At 37.8% G+C, this 16,211-nt stretch overlaps 1 protein-coding gene across 14 annotated transcripts in view; it reads right to left on the reverse strand.

The window, feature by feature from the left end:
• The window catches only part of LOC121869632 (KICSTOR complex protein SZT2-like), a 90,074-nt gene extending 73,910 nt beyond the window's left edge, over positions 1-16,164 (reverse strand). For 13 of the 14 annotated variants that reach the window (XM_042371122.1, XM_042371132.1, XM_042371129.1 and 10 more), the window contains exons 1-19: positions 16,062-16,164; positions 14,766-14,900; positions 14,212-14,485; positions 13,363-13,541; positions 12,887-13,082; positions 12,227-12,447; positions 12,003-12,115; positions 11,151-11,310; positions 10,247-10,352; positions 9,725-9,974; positions 9,220-9,375; positions 8,723-8,833; positions 8,290-8,413; positions 7,660-7,764; positions 7,161-7,300; positions 6,357-6,584; positions 5,473-5,551; positions 5,183-5,310; positions 4,580-4,742 (exon numbers count right to left, since the gene is read on the reverse strand). In XM_042371122.1, the coding sequence (XP_042227056.1) occupies positions 4,580-4,742; positions 5,183-5,310; positions 5,473-5,551; positions 6,357-6,584; positions 7,161-7,300; positions 7,660-7,764; positions 8,290-8,413; positions 8,723-8,833; positions 9,220-9,375; positions 9,725-9,974; positions 10,247-10,352; positions 11,151-11,310; positions 12,003-12,115; positions 12,227-12,447; positions 12,887-13,082; positions 13,363-13,541; positions 14,212-14,485; positions 14,766-14,900; positions 16,062-16,100 (2,907 nt within the window). In that variant the 5' untranslated portion in view covers positions 16,101-16,164. The remainder of the gene's footprint in view (positions 1-4,579; positions 4,743-5,182; positions 5,311-5,472; positions 5,552-6,356; positions 6,585-7,160; positions 7,301-7,659; positions 7,765-8,289; positions 8,414-8,722; positions 8,834-9,219; positions 9,376-9,724; positions 9,975-10,246; positions 10,353-11,150; positions 11,311-12,002; positions 12,116-12,226; positions 12,448-12,886; positions 13,083-13,362; positions 13,542-14,211; positions 14,486-14,765; positions 14,901-16,061) is intronic. The other variant, XM_042371125.1, reaches the window with a different exon arrangement.
• Positions 16,165-16,211: the final 47 nt, after the last annotated feature.

Here is a 16,211-nt window from a genome sequence, read left to right on the forward strand (position 1 = left end):
TGTAAGAGTTATAGGGTTGTGGTAGGTGTTAAGGGGTTGTGGTGGGTTTTAAGGGGTTGTGGTGGGTTTTAAGGGGTTGTGGGGTTTGGAAGGGGTTGTAAGAGTTTTAGGTTGTGGTAGGTGTTAAGGGGTGTGATGGGTTTTAAGGGGTTGTGTGGGTTTTAAGGGTGTGGTGGGTTTTAAGGGGTTGTGGTGGGGTTTAAGGGGTTGTGGTGGGTTTTAAGGGGTTGTGGTGGGTTTGAAGGGGTTGTAAGAGTTTTAGGGTTGTGGTAGGTGTTAAGGGTTGTGGGTGGGTTTAAGGGGTGTGATGGGTTTAAGGGTGTGGTGGGTTTAAGGGTTGTGGAGAGTTTTAAAGGGTTGTGGTGGGTTTTAAGGGGTTGTGGTGGGTTTTAAGGGGTTGTGGTGAGTTTTAAGGGGTTGTGGTGAGTTTTAAGGGGTTGTGGTGGGTTTTAAGGGGTTGTGGTGGGTTTAAGGGGTTGTGGTGGGTTTTAAGGGTTGTGGTGGGTTTTAAGGGGTTGTGGTGAGTTTTAAGGGGTTGTGAGAGTTTAAAGGGTTGTGGTGAGTTTTAAGGGGTTGTGGAGAGTTTTAAGGGGTTGTGGTGGGTTTTAAAGGGTTGTGGTGAGTTTAAGGGGTTGTGGTGGGTTTTAAGGGGTTGTGGTGAGTTTTAAGAGGTTGTGAGAGTTTTAAAGGGTTGTGGTGGGTTTAAGAGGTTGTGGTGAGTTTTAAGAGGTTGTGAGAGTTTTAAAGGGTTGTGGAGTTTTAAGGGGTTGTGAGAGTTTTAAAGGGTTGTGGTGGGTTTTAAGAGGTTGTGGTGAGTTTTAAGAGGTTGTGGAGAGTTTTAAAGGGTTGTGGTGAGTTTAAGAGGTTGTGAGATTTTAAAGGGTTGTGGTGGGTTTTAAGAGGTTGTGGTGAGTTTAGAGGTTGTGGAGAGTTTTAAGGGGTTGTGGAGAGTTTTAGGGGTTGTGAGAGTTTTAAAGGGTTGTGAGAGTTTTAAGGGGTTGTGGGTGAGTTTTGAGGGTTGTGAGATTTTAAGGGTTGTGGTGAGTTTTAAGGGGTTGTGAGAGTTTTAAGGGGTTGTGGTGAGTTTTAAGGGTTGTGGTGAGTTTTAGGGTTGTGGAGATTTTAAAGGGTTGTGGTGAGTTTAAGGGGTTGTGGAGAGTTTTAAGGGGTTGTGGTGAGTTTGAGGGGTGTGGAGATTTTAAAGGGTTGTGGTGAGTTTTAAGGGGTTGTGGAGAGTTTTAAGGGGTTGTGGTGAGTTTTAAGGGTTGTGGTGGGTTTTAAGAGGTTGTGGTGAGTTTTAAGAGGTTGTGGTGAGTTTTAAGAGGTTGTGGAGAGTTTTAAGGGGTTGTGGTGGGTTTTAAGGGGTTGTGGAGAGTTTTAAGGGGTTGTGGTGGGTTTTAAGGGGGTTATAGCCATCGAAAAAAATCAACCATGTCAACTTTGGTATTGTTGTTGTTCACTTTGTAACTATTGTTCTGGCTAATTAAATTTTTCTTCATCTTTCTTTCTTTCTTTCTTTCTTTCTTTCTTTCTTTCTTTCTTTCTTTCCTTCTTCTTCTTCTTGTATATCCCCCTCCCCACCCCCTACTTCCCAGGTTGCATAACGGCATTAAACACAGATAATCTGAAGTTGATTCCATTATCTTTGTAACTGTGATATTAGTAGACAAGGTTTTTGACGTGTGTGTTTACTGTGTTTACGAAATCCCTTGGTGTTTGTTGTTTACAGGGACCCTTTTAAGACAAATATCCTGGGACTCTGTAAACACACACATCAAGGGATTCTGTAAACACACTCTTCAAGGGATTCTGTAAACACACACATCAAGGGATTCGAGTCAGCTTCTGGGCTTAACATATAATCTGTCTTTGCATTTAATATACAGTATATTTTACCTAATTTTAGTGCAAGTGTTTTATGTATTGTACTGTATGTGACAGAATGTACTGAAAACCTGTGAAAATATTCTTTCTCTCTCTCTCTCTCTCTCATTTAAACAAAATACGTGGCCACACTTAACGGAGGAAGGTGGCTACAGTTGACTAAACAAATTGCCACCTTCCTCGGTTCAGTGTGGCCATACTTTACATAATAAGGTGGCCACACTTCACATAGTATGATTACCACATGTCACATGGTAAGGTGGACACACTTCACGTAGTATGATTGCCACGTGTCACATAGTAAGGTGGACACACTTCACGTAGTAAAGTGGCCACACACCACGTAGGCAGAGACGGGCACAGGTTATCATATCTGTATAAACAAGTGGCCCTGATAAGAGAAAGCGTTATCTAGCTATATGCAGCGTCCTCCTCACTACACTACCACCAACTATCACCATCACCACCACCACAATCACTGCCACAACAACTTCCAGAACTACCGTCACTATCACCACCACTACCACCATCCATTCCCAAACCATTATCCATCACCATGACTATCACCATCACACACTATCACCCTCGCAAAAAGTAGTATCACTACCATCACCTTCTTGACCATTTATCACACACAGACAGACACACACACACACACACACACACACACACACACACACACACACACACACACACACACAAACCTCCAAAATTGTCATCAGCTAAACCTCCCTCCACTCGAGGAAGAGGAGGAGGAGGAAAGGAAGAGGAGGATGAGGGAAGAGGAGGAGGAGGATTAGGAAAAGAATAAGGAAGAGAAGGAGGAAGAAGCAAGAAAAGAAGAGGAGGAAGAAAGAAAAGGAAGAAGAAAGGAAGAAGAAGAAGAACAGGAGGAGTTGATCTTGTTAACTGACACGACGGAGCCACACACTGTCTTATCAGTCTGGTTCTTTATCAGTTCCAGCTACATAAGCCATCAACTACAGTACATTGCTTTGGTCACCTTCCACCAACCTCAAATAAAACTCTCTTTATTTTAATGTTTCTAAATGTATAAATAAAATAAAATAAAAGGCTTTTTTTATGTTTCTTAAAGTATCAATCAAATCAAACCGTTTTTAATAATTTCTCAAAAGTATAACTTACCATTTTTTCTTAATTTCTCAAAAAACTACAAATCAAACTTTATTTTTTTAGACACAAAAAAATGAAAGATTTTGTCAAACTTTACACTTTAACTGAGGGGATTTTGTCCTGAGGGATTTTGTCCTCTGAGTATTTTGCTGCAGGATTTTGTCCTAGGGAAACATTGTCTTAAGGGGATTTTGTCCTGGGGAATTTTGTCCATGGTGATTTTGTCCTTGGGGATTTTGTCCATGGTGATTTTGTCCTGGTGATTTAGCCCGGTCTTCTTACAAGTAATGTGGGAGATTAATACTCGAGGCACTCATCAACTAACCATACCACCCAAAAAATTAAAGTACTTGTGATAAAGATGCACTCATCCTTGGGCCTTATCTGTACCCATGATATTACTCAAGTGGGTCACAACCTCTCACGACTTCTTACAACCCCTCACGATCTCTCAAAATCGCTCACCTCTCAAAATATATCACAAACTCTCATGGCTTTTTACAACCTCTCACAATATCTCACAAACACTCACAATCTCTCATACAATTATCCTCTTTATCCCTTTTACCCTTACCACCCTGTCATCCATTTGCTGTCATTTGTTTGCTATTAATTGTTTGCTGTCATCCATTTGCTGTCATCTGTTTGCTGTTAATTGTTTGCTGTCATCTGTTTGCTGTTAATTGTTTGCTGTCATTTATTTGCTGTCATCTGTTTGCTCTCAATGCTGGAACATCCCATTAAGTCACCGAAGGCTACAGTCTTATAAAAATCTGTGTATTTACCCCGGCAGAATAAAATAAATCTTAATACCCTCTACTTTTATAATAGTCGATTAATCAACTGTGGACGTTTACAAATGGATGGATGGCTTCCGCTAATGACGTTATGATTGGTCTCCGCCGAATACCGACCAATATTATTGACAATGACCTTCGCTTATTGTCCACCATTTTGACCCTGACTTGTATTTTCACATAATCAAACATTTTCCGATAACTTTGAAAAGAATCACACGAAGGAAACAAAAAAAACTATAAACAATGCAAAACAGACGATTGACATTACCGGGTATCACGCCATAATACCACCCCGTACAGTACACACAGGTATATAAAGACTTACCTTGGCCCAATGAAATGAAAACCTAAAAAGTATTGGAACTCACCTTAAAATCAGTCAGTTGATGAAGAATACAATCTCTAAAAAATTTACACAAGAAGAAAGCCACAAAGGAGTGACACAGCCTTCGAGCCCATTTTATCAATACAGATCCTAACGGCCTCGGAAAGTGAGTCAAGGACACTCATCTTTCATCTCACTTAACCCATTGATTAGATGAAAATGAGAGGATTAACTCATATCCTTCATGAGATCTTTGCATTACAAGCAGTTACTTATACACAGAGGCATAGACAGACATATAACTGATAACATGGTCCAGAGGCACAGACAGACAATGATAACACAGGTGACATCAATACTCGTCAATCTATGTCTGGGTTGAAGGGCAAAATCCGTCAACAGTGTTATAAGACAAGAGAGGGTTGAGTCTACTTACCGCCTGAGCTAGTTGTCGGTAGTTGCAATCATGTAGATGGGCGGCGTGGGGTGAGGGGGAGGTGACCACCCCATTCTGCGGCTCGACCCAACACTCGGTAACAATCTGCATCTCTCCATCAGCTTCCACACTGTCTCCCTCCTCCCAGTCTTCATCTACAATACTGTAACAAAGGGAAATATACACAATTATTACTACTATACATTAATCTACTATTACCTGTACTAGTCAGATCATTTTCTCAGAATTTATACTTAACCCTTAATAAAATCGTCTGGTGTTAGCTAAATAAAATACTAAAAGTGGCATTCCCTAAATAAACATATTAAGAGAATTTATGTAAGTGGATTTTTAATAATATCTAAGATAGAATTAACACAACAAATTAATTCTAATATCTATCGTTTTATTATCTTCTCTCCTCTCCTACTTTTGTGTCTCAAACACACATAGGGAATAACAGAAGAGATGTAAAATAAGAGGTAGAGATGGCTCCCTCCTTCTCACACACCTCCTCAGGGAATAATATGAACTGACCAGACATCAACGGAGTAAGTGAGTAGGTTGTGAGTCAGTTTAAAATGAAAGCCTGGAGTACCTTACCTATCTCTACTGCAGTTTGTGATATGTGGTGGGAATATGACGTACTGGGCCACGCAGGGGAAAGTCGCCAGGCCACCTTCAGAACAAGTTTCCATCAGACCTTCACCATCGCTCTCATTCAATTCCAACTGTTTAAAAAAGATCTTGGTTAATAAAATGGCTCCTCCTCTACAGTATTACATGAATAAAGTAAACACAAGATTGAAATCAATCAAAGTTATATACAGTACTGTACCAAAAACAGGATTTTTAGACACAATGCGAAAAAAAGACAAATCAGTATTTCTTACCTTCATATCAAACTCTCGAACCATCGTTATGATTCCATTACACGAATACGCAAAGTTAAAGCCTTCTTGAAGTCGTATTCTGTAAAAAAAATAAATAAAAAATAAAAAACTTTGAATTCTTTCTTTTTCATACACAATGTTTATAGTGTGTTACAATTAGTAATATTAATAACTTTCTCTCAGCACAAAGTTTATAAGGAGTCTGAAAGGTGTGGCTGACTAGTATGGGATTATTCACAGACAATTAAAAGGAATCTCAATTATTTCTCCTTCTGTAATGCTTCCTATGCCTACCCGGGACTAACCTAACCTAACCCACCCTGGTCTAAGTTAACCTAAGACTACCCTGGTCTAGGACTACCCCGGCCTAACCTAACAAGCTCCTGACGTGTTTATGTTGAGCTGTGTGATGTGGCAGAGGTGAACCAGACAGATACCTTAGGGGCCTTGTTATAGAAGAGAAACGGTGATGCCAGTTAATGGAATGAGCGACAAGGATCACATCAAGATTAACCCCCTAGCTTATTTCACCTACTGATTAAACACCCTGGGAACAAGGTTAGCTTAAACTAGGTTGTGGTAGGTTAGATTAGCTTTAGGTTAGGTTAGAGGTATTAAGCAATAGATGAAATAAACTGGGGGAGGGTTAATCTTCATGTGATCAAATAAATACCAATAAATTGAGAGACAGTGTATGCTCTTGATTTTAACTAGTCTACATTATTGAGGAAAAAGACCTACAAGGGTAATAATAATAATAATAATAATAATAATAATAATAATAATAATAATAATAATAATAATAATAATAATAATAATAATAATAATAAATAATAATAATAATCCTTCCAAATTCCCTTCATTCAACATTGTCCAGTAAATACCTAGAGAGAGTGTTGAGAATTCTGGCCACAGCATTGAGGGACACGGCTGGAGCACAGGGAGCTTGTACCGCCCAGATCCAGCGTCTGTGGTGCAAGTAGCGGGAGAGGAGAGCCATGTTGTGGGTGGCAGACTTGGTTGCCCCGAGTTTATGATACACGGACCTAGTGGAAGAGCTGTTGGGGGTTTCCGGTACAATATTTAATAGGTTGCTGGGCATCTTGTCATACCTGGGGAAAGAAAAACACACACAACAATGGAGGAAATTGCAGCGGGCATATAATGGATTTTTTTTTATTGTCGTGTAATTCACAATTTTTTTTCCAGTTACCTTACAGTATATCAAAAACAAATCTATACTGTACACACATTCTTTGATAAATGTTTCTTTACCTTCGTCCCTGTAAGTAAGTACTAATCCAGTGTGTGTGGTTGTGTGTGAAAATACATAAAGCTACATAAATTGATATGCCTGTACTGTACTACAATCACACACATATACACACACAGTTTTTTATTTTTCTCTCAAGATTGTGTCAGGTTAATCAACAACACAAACCTCAAGAAAGGAAAAAAGTTATAGAAAAATGATGTAAAACAAATGTAGAAAAGTGACCAAAAACAACTGAAACATCAAGTAAAAAATACCCCCCCAACTCTTCAACTTTGATAAGGAAGAAACAGGCTCAATTCAATACCATCCCTGGTTACTTGATTTCAATTTAGCTCCTCAGAATTTATTTTACCAATCTTTCGACCTCAGCTCTCAGCAATACCTTTAGAAATGAAATAATAATATAACCAACCATATAAGGATCTTCTCAATTGGCTTGTGGGTGATGACGCAGCAGGGAATGTTTGAGGCCACTCGGGTGAGAAGTGGTCGTACTACTGACGCCCTCATGGCACTGGACGCTGACAAGGTCATATCGTCACCCAACTTGTCCTGAAAACATGATTTGATTTTATTAGCATCAGTCATACATAAAAGAAATTAGCAGAAGCCTTGTATATCTCCCATCTCAAAATGATAAACACCTCACAGAGCAATGGGTTAAATCAGACTGACAGCCTTATAGTTGAAGAGAAATACCACAGAAGAACAAAACTTTTACAACAATAACAGTAAATAAATGAGAGCAAATGAGGGGAAAAAGGTGTATAAGTACAGAATTTGTTCTCTTTTTGCTCCATTTATCCCCACAAAAGTTTAAGGTTTGGTGTAAATTGTACTCATAATAGTGCAGGTAAACACTTTAAGGAAAGACACAATTACACACTTAACACCTCAGTTTTAACCTGTACCTGAGATTGGTGTATGGCCGGGGGTAGTGATTTGCTGCGCTCGGTAAGACCCACGCGTGATGGGAAGGTAAGTCCTTGAATCCTCTCAGAGATGTGTCCAACCAACTGAAAGTATAACAGTTTAGGTCATTATAATTCTCTAATGCCATAATTTCAGATTGTTTCAGAATCAAGATTAGGATTTACTTAAAATAAATGTGATGAGTTTTGAAAAATGCCTGTAATCAGTTTTCAAGCTGAGTATAAAACAAATCTTGCTCCTTTACACACACACACACACACACACACACACACACACACACATACTCTTAAGCTTGATATGTCATCCAGATCTTTAGGAAATTAAATCAATATCAAACCTGTTGGAGTCTACACATCTCATCAACAGCAACCTAAAGCATCATCCCTCCAACATAAAACTCATCTCACTCTTGGTCTCATACACAATACTTAAAAGACAGACAAACAGTATGGTCCAAGTGAGGAAGAAGAAAATGTCTACATTTTAATAGCTGTTATTTCTCACCTCAATGACAGTAACTCAGCCATGACAAGTGCTTATTGTCGCCACACCACTATGTCACATTAAATGTAAATATAACCACAAAACATAAAAGCGGCGCACTGTACCTGGTTCCTGACGTGTCCGGGTGTTCCTCCGAGGAAAGCCAACCGGATAACAAGGCAGGGTGGAGGCTTGGACGTGATCCTCACCATAAAGAAAGAGATGGGCTGCTCCTCTCCATCTCCCTCACTGGTAAAAATATTGATTTCCAGTTAAAAGAAATGTCAAATTCTAGAATACTTCCTTATCTAAAGTCAGTACGTCATAAACCATAAAGATATCCAAGACCTTGTGGTGAAAATGCAAAACTAAACTACAAGGATTGATTAATTGATTGAGGTAATTACATCCCTGGTGAAGCAACAGTTTAGGTCATATGTTGCTGAATTAAAATAAAAACTTAGATGACCTTATTCATGGTACAAAAGTTGTACACATTCTTCATTTGCAGTTTTAACCTTGACCTAAAAACTCTTTCTACCATAAAATATGACTTACTTGTACAAAAACTTGATATAGGAGTCATTCTCTATCAGGATAAAGTCGCACCACTCTGCCAACAGTGCCGTGAGAGCCGACTCTGCCTGGCGACAATGTACAATTCCATACCTGGGATTCATAAACACCCATCAGATTACTGAAGATCAGGAGCACAAGAAAACACCATCCTTACCTATGACCTAAAAACTCAAATGAGAAACTGATGGGAAAAGAAACTCATCAGAGACTATGAAATTAAAATTACAAATTCTTTTGTGTCTGACAAATATTTCCTAGACTTTAACCTCTCTCACAAAAAAATTGAAAGACTAATAATAATCACAATTAACTATAAAATACATTTCATATAATAACAAAAAATAAAGGAAGATATAATGAACTATATAAGACTAAACAGATCTATAATAACTCTTGAACTTTTTTTGAGAGATAAAGACTTAATGTGTAAATCCAAAATACAAATGATAATTATACTAAATAAACTTATTACAGACCTTCCGCTTGTGTTGGTCACGTGCAGGTTCTTGGGAAGTGGATGATCGTGCTCCAGTATAACACCGATCCGATGAGTGTGCATCCACTTCTGCCATATGTTGGAGTCCAGCATACAAACTGGCTTCCAGAAGGTTGTGAATTGTGGGAACTGGTCACTGAAACAAATAACCATACCTCCATCGTTAACCCCCTTCAGTATGACGACTTAACCCTCGAGTATGATGATTTAAACCCTTGAGTATGATGTCTTAACCCCTTGAGTATGAAACCTTCCTGAAAACCCCTGTGATTTGTGATTGGCAGAAAATGAAACTAATTTTCCCATAAGAAACAATGTATTTAGGGGAGAATGTGTTCCTGGCTGGGAAAACTGGGTGTAATGTACTTGAGCTGATTTATTGTACAGACACACTTATAAATACAATAAAAAATACAATTGAGAATGAAATATGATAAACAGATCAGGGTAATGATCAAGAAAAACATAGGAGTCTATTTTCTTACCTTGTTGCATCAGATATAGAATTAATATGGCCAGGGTTACGATAAAACACAGGATGTCCTCTCTTGATGCAGTCGGGGATCTTGAAGTATGTGGGATTTGAGGCAAAGGACTGAAGGCCAACCAAGAGCATATCAGTATCACGCAGGTGCTGTAAGGTGCTCCAGTACTTGGCTACCATGCTCTGACGGTACTTAGAGCGAAACTGACGATGAACGTCACTCGTCACATCGTTGAGAAATTCATACGTTGCTGTCGATTAAAAAGAAGATGATTTAAACAAGGCAGAGATTTTCCTTCTCACAAAAATCTCACTCTAATCACAAATCCTTTCTTGTACTCAAAATCTGGCAAACTGAATGCATTTAAAAACAGAATCTAAATGTACTTCTATTCAATGATTTTTATTTCTCAGAATATGAACATCAATTGGTAGAAGAAAAGTATTGAAGGTAAAAGGAAAGAGTTTAAACACTTAGAAATCCCCCCCCTTTACTTTATCACCCACACTTAAGACAACTTACCCTCAATCCAGACTACAGTGTTTAAAGATGACTGTGTTGGAGGCCAGGCAGATCTGATGTGGTATTCAATGAAAATAGAATATTTCCAAGGAAGAACTAATACCAGCTGAAAATGTACCAAAAATATAGTATATACATAATGTTATAAGATAAACACAAATACATGACACAAAAAACATCCCAAAATGACCTAAATTATCATCATTATTATCATCATCATCATCATCATCCATCATCAATCAGTCATCATTATCACCACCATCAGACCCAAAATCCACTGGTAAATATAATTAGATTGGGAATAAAAACTTATCGAAGCTTCTGGGGAAACGGTACCAATGTCCATCTATTCCTTCAAGAGCCACTGCACTAGGGAGAGGCCACAGATGTAAACAAAGCAGCGAGCAATCCCATAATAACTCAAGAAAACATCAGGGAAATTCAAGAACACATCCGGGGAAACTCAAGAACACATCCGGGGAAACTCAAGAACACATCCGGGGAAACTCAAGAACACATCCGGGGAAACTCAAGAGCACATCCGGGGAAACTCATTAATACATCCAGGGAAACTCAAAAACACATCCGGGGAAACTCAAGAACACATCCGGGGAAATAATCAGAAACAAGACATAACTGGGAACATTTTTACAGGGGGTTTTAGGGGGAAGTCTTGACATGAGATTACTTCAAAATTTCATAACATTAACATAATTTTAATACATCTTATTACATCTTTATATTATGCTAACTTTATGGCTGGTTATATAATATCATAAGTAACATTAACAAACTCTACTTAATTTTTCAGTACATTCTAATGAGATAATTCTGAAGACACAAATACTCTTATTCTTGAGTCAATAATATTCTAAATTTTCTTAGAGTACAATTAAAGGCTAACCTGTATGTGATCCTCAGCAATGGTGACCTGTTTAATGGCATAACCTTCCCTAAGTCGACATGACAAGACAGCGTTCAGTGTTGTGTTGAGCTGATTCTCTCTCTCCTTCTTCCTCATAAGCTGTGTGGCTTCTTGGGCTACTGGCAGCAGGCTGTAAAATCTGATATACAGTATACACTTAATTTATTTTTCTTCATTATATTCAACTTGCTTTAAAATATGACAGAGATTACTTTGGAGGAGATTAACAATGAGTAAATACTGTACCGGTACTAGTCTTTCTTATAAAGCACAGTACAATACAGTATTTATTTTCTAAACTTTATGCTTGTAACTACCTTCAATTTTCTAAGTTCTCTCCACTTTACTAAAATATCTCAAAAAATCAATCTTAAGTGTTTCATATACAAGTTAGGTCTTTTACCAGCCTCCCAATTTGAAAATATATATAAATTCAAAATGCACAGCTAAAATATCCACCAACAAATATATACTGTATACATATGGAATTTTTTTTACAGTGGAGCTCTATTTCAACCACAAGAAGGAGTCAGAATCTCTAGTGAGAGCCTGGGAATACAAATTAGTTCTTTACCACCTAATAAGACCAGACGCAAGGACATATAAGTCCGTCAAAAGAGTGGATTCCTGGACTTGAATTCTCAGGGATCTTTAAGGTAAATCTTCTTTCTAATTGGGAGGTGAGAACCCATTTAACTATCTCACTTAAAACAAAAAATAAATAAATAAAATGGTGACCTAAATAACCAGAAAATTAAGCTGAAACTCCGCTATATGGAGTGAGGAAGAAATTCACATAGAAATCTTTTAAAAGCACCTGCACTGACTTACCCACTAATTCCCTCATATCCAGTGTCTACAGAGAGGCCATGCATAAACTTCTGAAAGCCCCAAGACAGCAGAGACTTGTGGTATTCATTCATATGATAATCATAATCATCTCCCTGGAAAAAAAAAAAACACAGATACTCAAACAACTATATAACAAGGCACATAATAAAACATCTTCAGATTACACATGTATACTCCTCCAAAGTTCATCTCTCAATACTCACAATTGGTGGTAGAGTAGCCAGATATGCCCCACATGTAGCCGTAGCTAAGAAATTCATGAGGTCTGAGAACGGAACATAGCCTAAAGAGGCGTGGGGGTAGTAAACAGACCCCAGTTGAAGAAAGCTACAGGCAATGGTCTGATTCCTGAGCTGCACAAGTAACGAGTCAAACACTGTAGCATCTGGGAGACTTATTACCCCATCAGTGATTACCACAACACCTGCAATAATTACATATCAAATAAACTTCCATATAATAAATTAGTGTCTCTAATGTTAACTAATAAAGCTGGATTAATTTGTTCTTTAAAATTATATGAAGTACAGTATTTTCAAAGCCAAACCTACAAAAGAATTATATTACTACAGTCTAAATCCCACTCCTCTTGTACTGTAATTGTTAAGATCCACTACACACAATACAGTCAAAATAACACAGGACCTTAGGGCTGTGTTGTGGAGATGAAGCACCACAGTAGAATATACATAACACAGCAGTAAGGATTAAATGGATAATAATGAGTAAGGGAAAATTTATACTTCTTGTAAATCCTGTCACTCTACAAGGAACTCAGGAAAGATCTTTAATAACTTTGAATCACCCGAGAAGTGAAAATTAAACAGATTTATCAGTTATTTATGTTTACTAAGACAGTTTACCTGCACTGCTATTCTCCGGAAGCAACTGAAGAGCCACGATGCCATATCTCAACATGTCAACGAAGCCAATATCCGGGGAGACCATCGGGTTAGTCAGTGTAGTGGGCCCCAGGATGATGGCTTCCTCTGTCATCTTCTGTCCAAGCTCAGATTTTTCACGGGTAAAGTCCATCTGGCCATATGTTTGAGCTGTGGCCTTTTAAATAATACATCAATTAAATACATCATCCAATTTTCCAACATTACAAAATCACTACTTGTACTGTATCCTGAAAAATAGTAAAAATGGGCCATAATGTATTTTCAAAACCTACAAAGAAATTAATTTATATAAACATTAAAAAACATTATTAACCTCTTGTGTACAGGCCCCCCTCTCTGTTGAATAAAATCGTCTGGCATTAACCAAATAAATATTAAAAGTGACGTCCCCACAGTGAAGGAGTTAAGCTATTTATTATGCTAAGGGTTCTCACCTCTGCCAACTGTGTTTCAAGTTTGCTCAGCTTGATTTGTATACTGTTGAGAAATTCATCCAAGTTGCGCACCATCAACAGCCACCCCTGAACCAGCACTTGTTGAGACTGGGACTTGAAGAACGGTGTGTGGGCAATAATGGTCAGGTACACTTCAGGTTGGAACAGCAGTTGACTCCCTATAAAAGATAACATGGTATTAATGAATCATCAAATACAGTATACAAAGTACAGTACCCCAGCCACTGTATTCATATAAAGATACTACTGTACTGTACTACATCTTATATATTTTACTGTACTATGAAGCAATAAGGAATTAATAACTCTGTAGTCTTGATGGTACAGTGGCAATACTGAAGGACACCCTGGTAATGCTGCCTGGAGGAGGAGGAGGAAGAAGAGGGGGAGGGAACTTGCCCAACAATATGACCCAAGTGGTGGCATCAAGTGTGGTTCTCCAGCGCTGTATTTACTGCCTGTGGTCTTTACCTAGATTCACACACTCACACAGGCAACATCTCTTGGTTTACTTTTACTTTTCCTTCTATTTCTTATTTCTACCTTCTCTAACTTGTCTTTCTATTGTTCTTTTTCCTTCTACTTTACTTCTTTGACATTTAAAGATAAAAAAGCACTGGAAAACATTGAAAAACATAAGAAAATCACAGAGTATTACCCATACAGTATTAAATCTTTAGTGCTGATAAATCATGCAAAATCCAGATGAGTTTACAGAGTGGTCGTGAAATAACTGACAACACAGGTGGGTCTTTAAATGTCTTGTGAATGTGTCAGTTATTTCTCCCCCACCCTGTACAGTACAATATAAATAACTCATCCACTAACCTGGTACATAGAAAGGCCTGACAATTCCTTTTAAACATTGTCTCAAAGTAGTGAAAACTTCATCTAACACAACTCTGCCCTTTGTCACGTCCACAATTGACGTAGATGGCGACAAGTCAAGGCAGAAAACTAGACGATATTTGCGAGAGAGGAAGTGAAGTGTTGTGCGCTGTGTGATGCGGTACTTATACAGGTGTGATGTGTCATAGTCCCACTCCATTGGTATATCTAGAGGGATAACTGACACAACCTCCAGTTCCTCTTCATTGTCACTCTGCATATAAGAGAATACATTGAGATATATGTAAACAATTCTACATTTTTATTACCATGTGATCGTAAACTGGCAGATATGTTAACAATTCAGTGAGATATTAAATACAATCTTTATGAAACACTAAAATATGAACATTAAAGTAATCTGTGTAATTTCATGGGTATTTAGAATATTTCAACCTATAGTATTTCCTAATAAGTCTCAATGACCTGGTTAGCTAATTCCAAGTCATTATCCCTGGTATTATTATAGAAAACCAAATCATTCTTCTTCTCACGAGTTTTTCTCTCCTTGGGAAAGTGATGATGGAATTTATCCGCCTCAAGTACCACTCTGCCCGTACATTGCGAGAGATGCGGTACTCCTTCTTCATAAGTATGTAAACATGCTCAGCTTCAAGGGCCTCCACACCCTGAAATAAAAAATCCATAATTCAGTATCACAAACACAGAATACAGACCTTATCTTCATCACCATCATCATCATTTTACAGCCATTTTCAACACCTGTGTGGATTAGCCCTAATAGTTATAATTTTCCTGGATAACACCACCATTCTACTCTCAGTACCTACAATTTCCTGCATCATTTATGGATTATTGGTGGACGTTCATTGCTAAAATATCTTTATTCTGTGATTGTGTTAATTTTCTTCACCCAAAGTGAAATATAGTAATGAAATCACCTTCAATCATAAACTAAAACACATTTCAACTTTTTCTCTGCTGACCCTGGATTATGTTTTAATTCTCCTTCAGCTAAAAAACATTGCTTCAAGTTTACCCTAAATACACTAAAGACAGTCATTTGATTCATGAAGTTGCAATATACAGTACACAGTGACCTCAGACCCTGTATTATATGACTACTGTTTCACCAATTATCCGCTGCTAAAATACAAACATACATATTATACATTATGGATATTTGGGTCCCATGATGGCAAGGAACCCAAGCTTATTTAACGTAATGATTCAACATCCTAACCTAACCTCCTCTAACGTAAACTAAATTAGCCTAACCTCCTATAACCTACACTAAACTAAACTAATCTAACCTAACCTAATTTAACCTAATATGTAACTTCTTATTAAGGTTACTTCTTATTTAGGTTAAGTTTTTATCCCAATGGGTATCTCGGATTTTTTTACATTTCTCTTATTTTAAATAATTTGCTCTATTTTACATTAAGTTTGGTATATATTGATGAAATCCATAAGGAACCAAGAAGAGTTAGTGTAAGCATGACCTTGTGAGGACAGGTCATGGAGGGTGTAACAACAGACCTATGCCATAATAACATTACACCATCACACATTACCTAAGTCATAACATACATCAAGATGGCTGAAATGAGATAAAAAATACTGTTTCCTAAATATATATAAATCTATGAGTGATACCATTAACTCTGATAATAAAGAATAGATAACAAAATAAAGGAGCAGTTTTGTCATATTAAAGGTCTTATCAACAAGGAGTCTGTGGGCTGGTAAATACCTCCACTACCTCACTCTACACCACTGTTGCTCTGTTTCACCAGTTAATACATCCTTTAACACACTATACTGACCTCCTCGTCTGTTGACCTAGGTTCATTCACCGTTGTCATCTTGATATAAGACTAAAGAGACCCATGGGGCCGTGTCTGCAGGTTGTTTACGTGGTGGGACAGCCTCACTCAACCATGAACAATAAATAAACCAACACAATAACTTTAATT

Source organism: Homarus americanus, unplaced genomic scaffold (assembly GCF_018991925.1).
Source record: "Homarus americanus isolate GMGI-L3 unplaced genomic scaffold, GMGI_Hamer_2.0 scaffold23578, whole genome shotgun sequence".
Lineage (NCBI taxonomy): Eukaryota > Metazoa > Arthropoda > Malacostraca > Decapoda > Nephropidae > Homarus > Homarus americanus.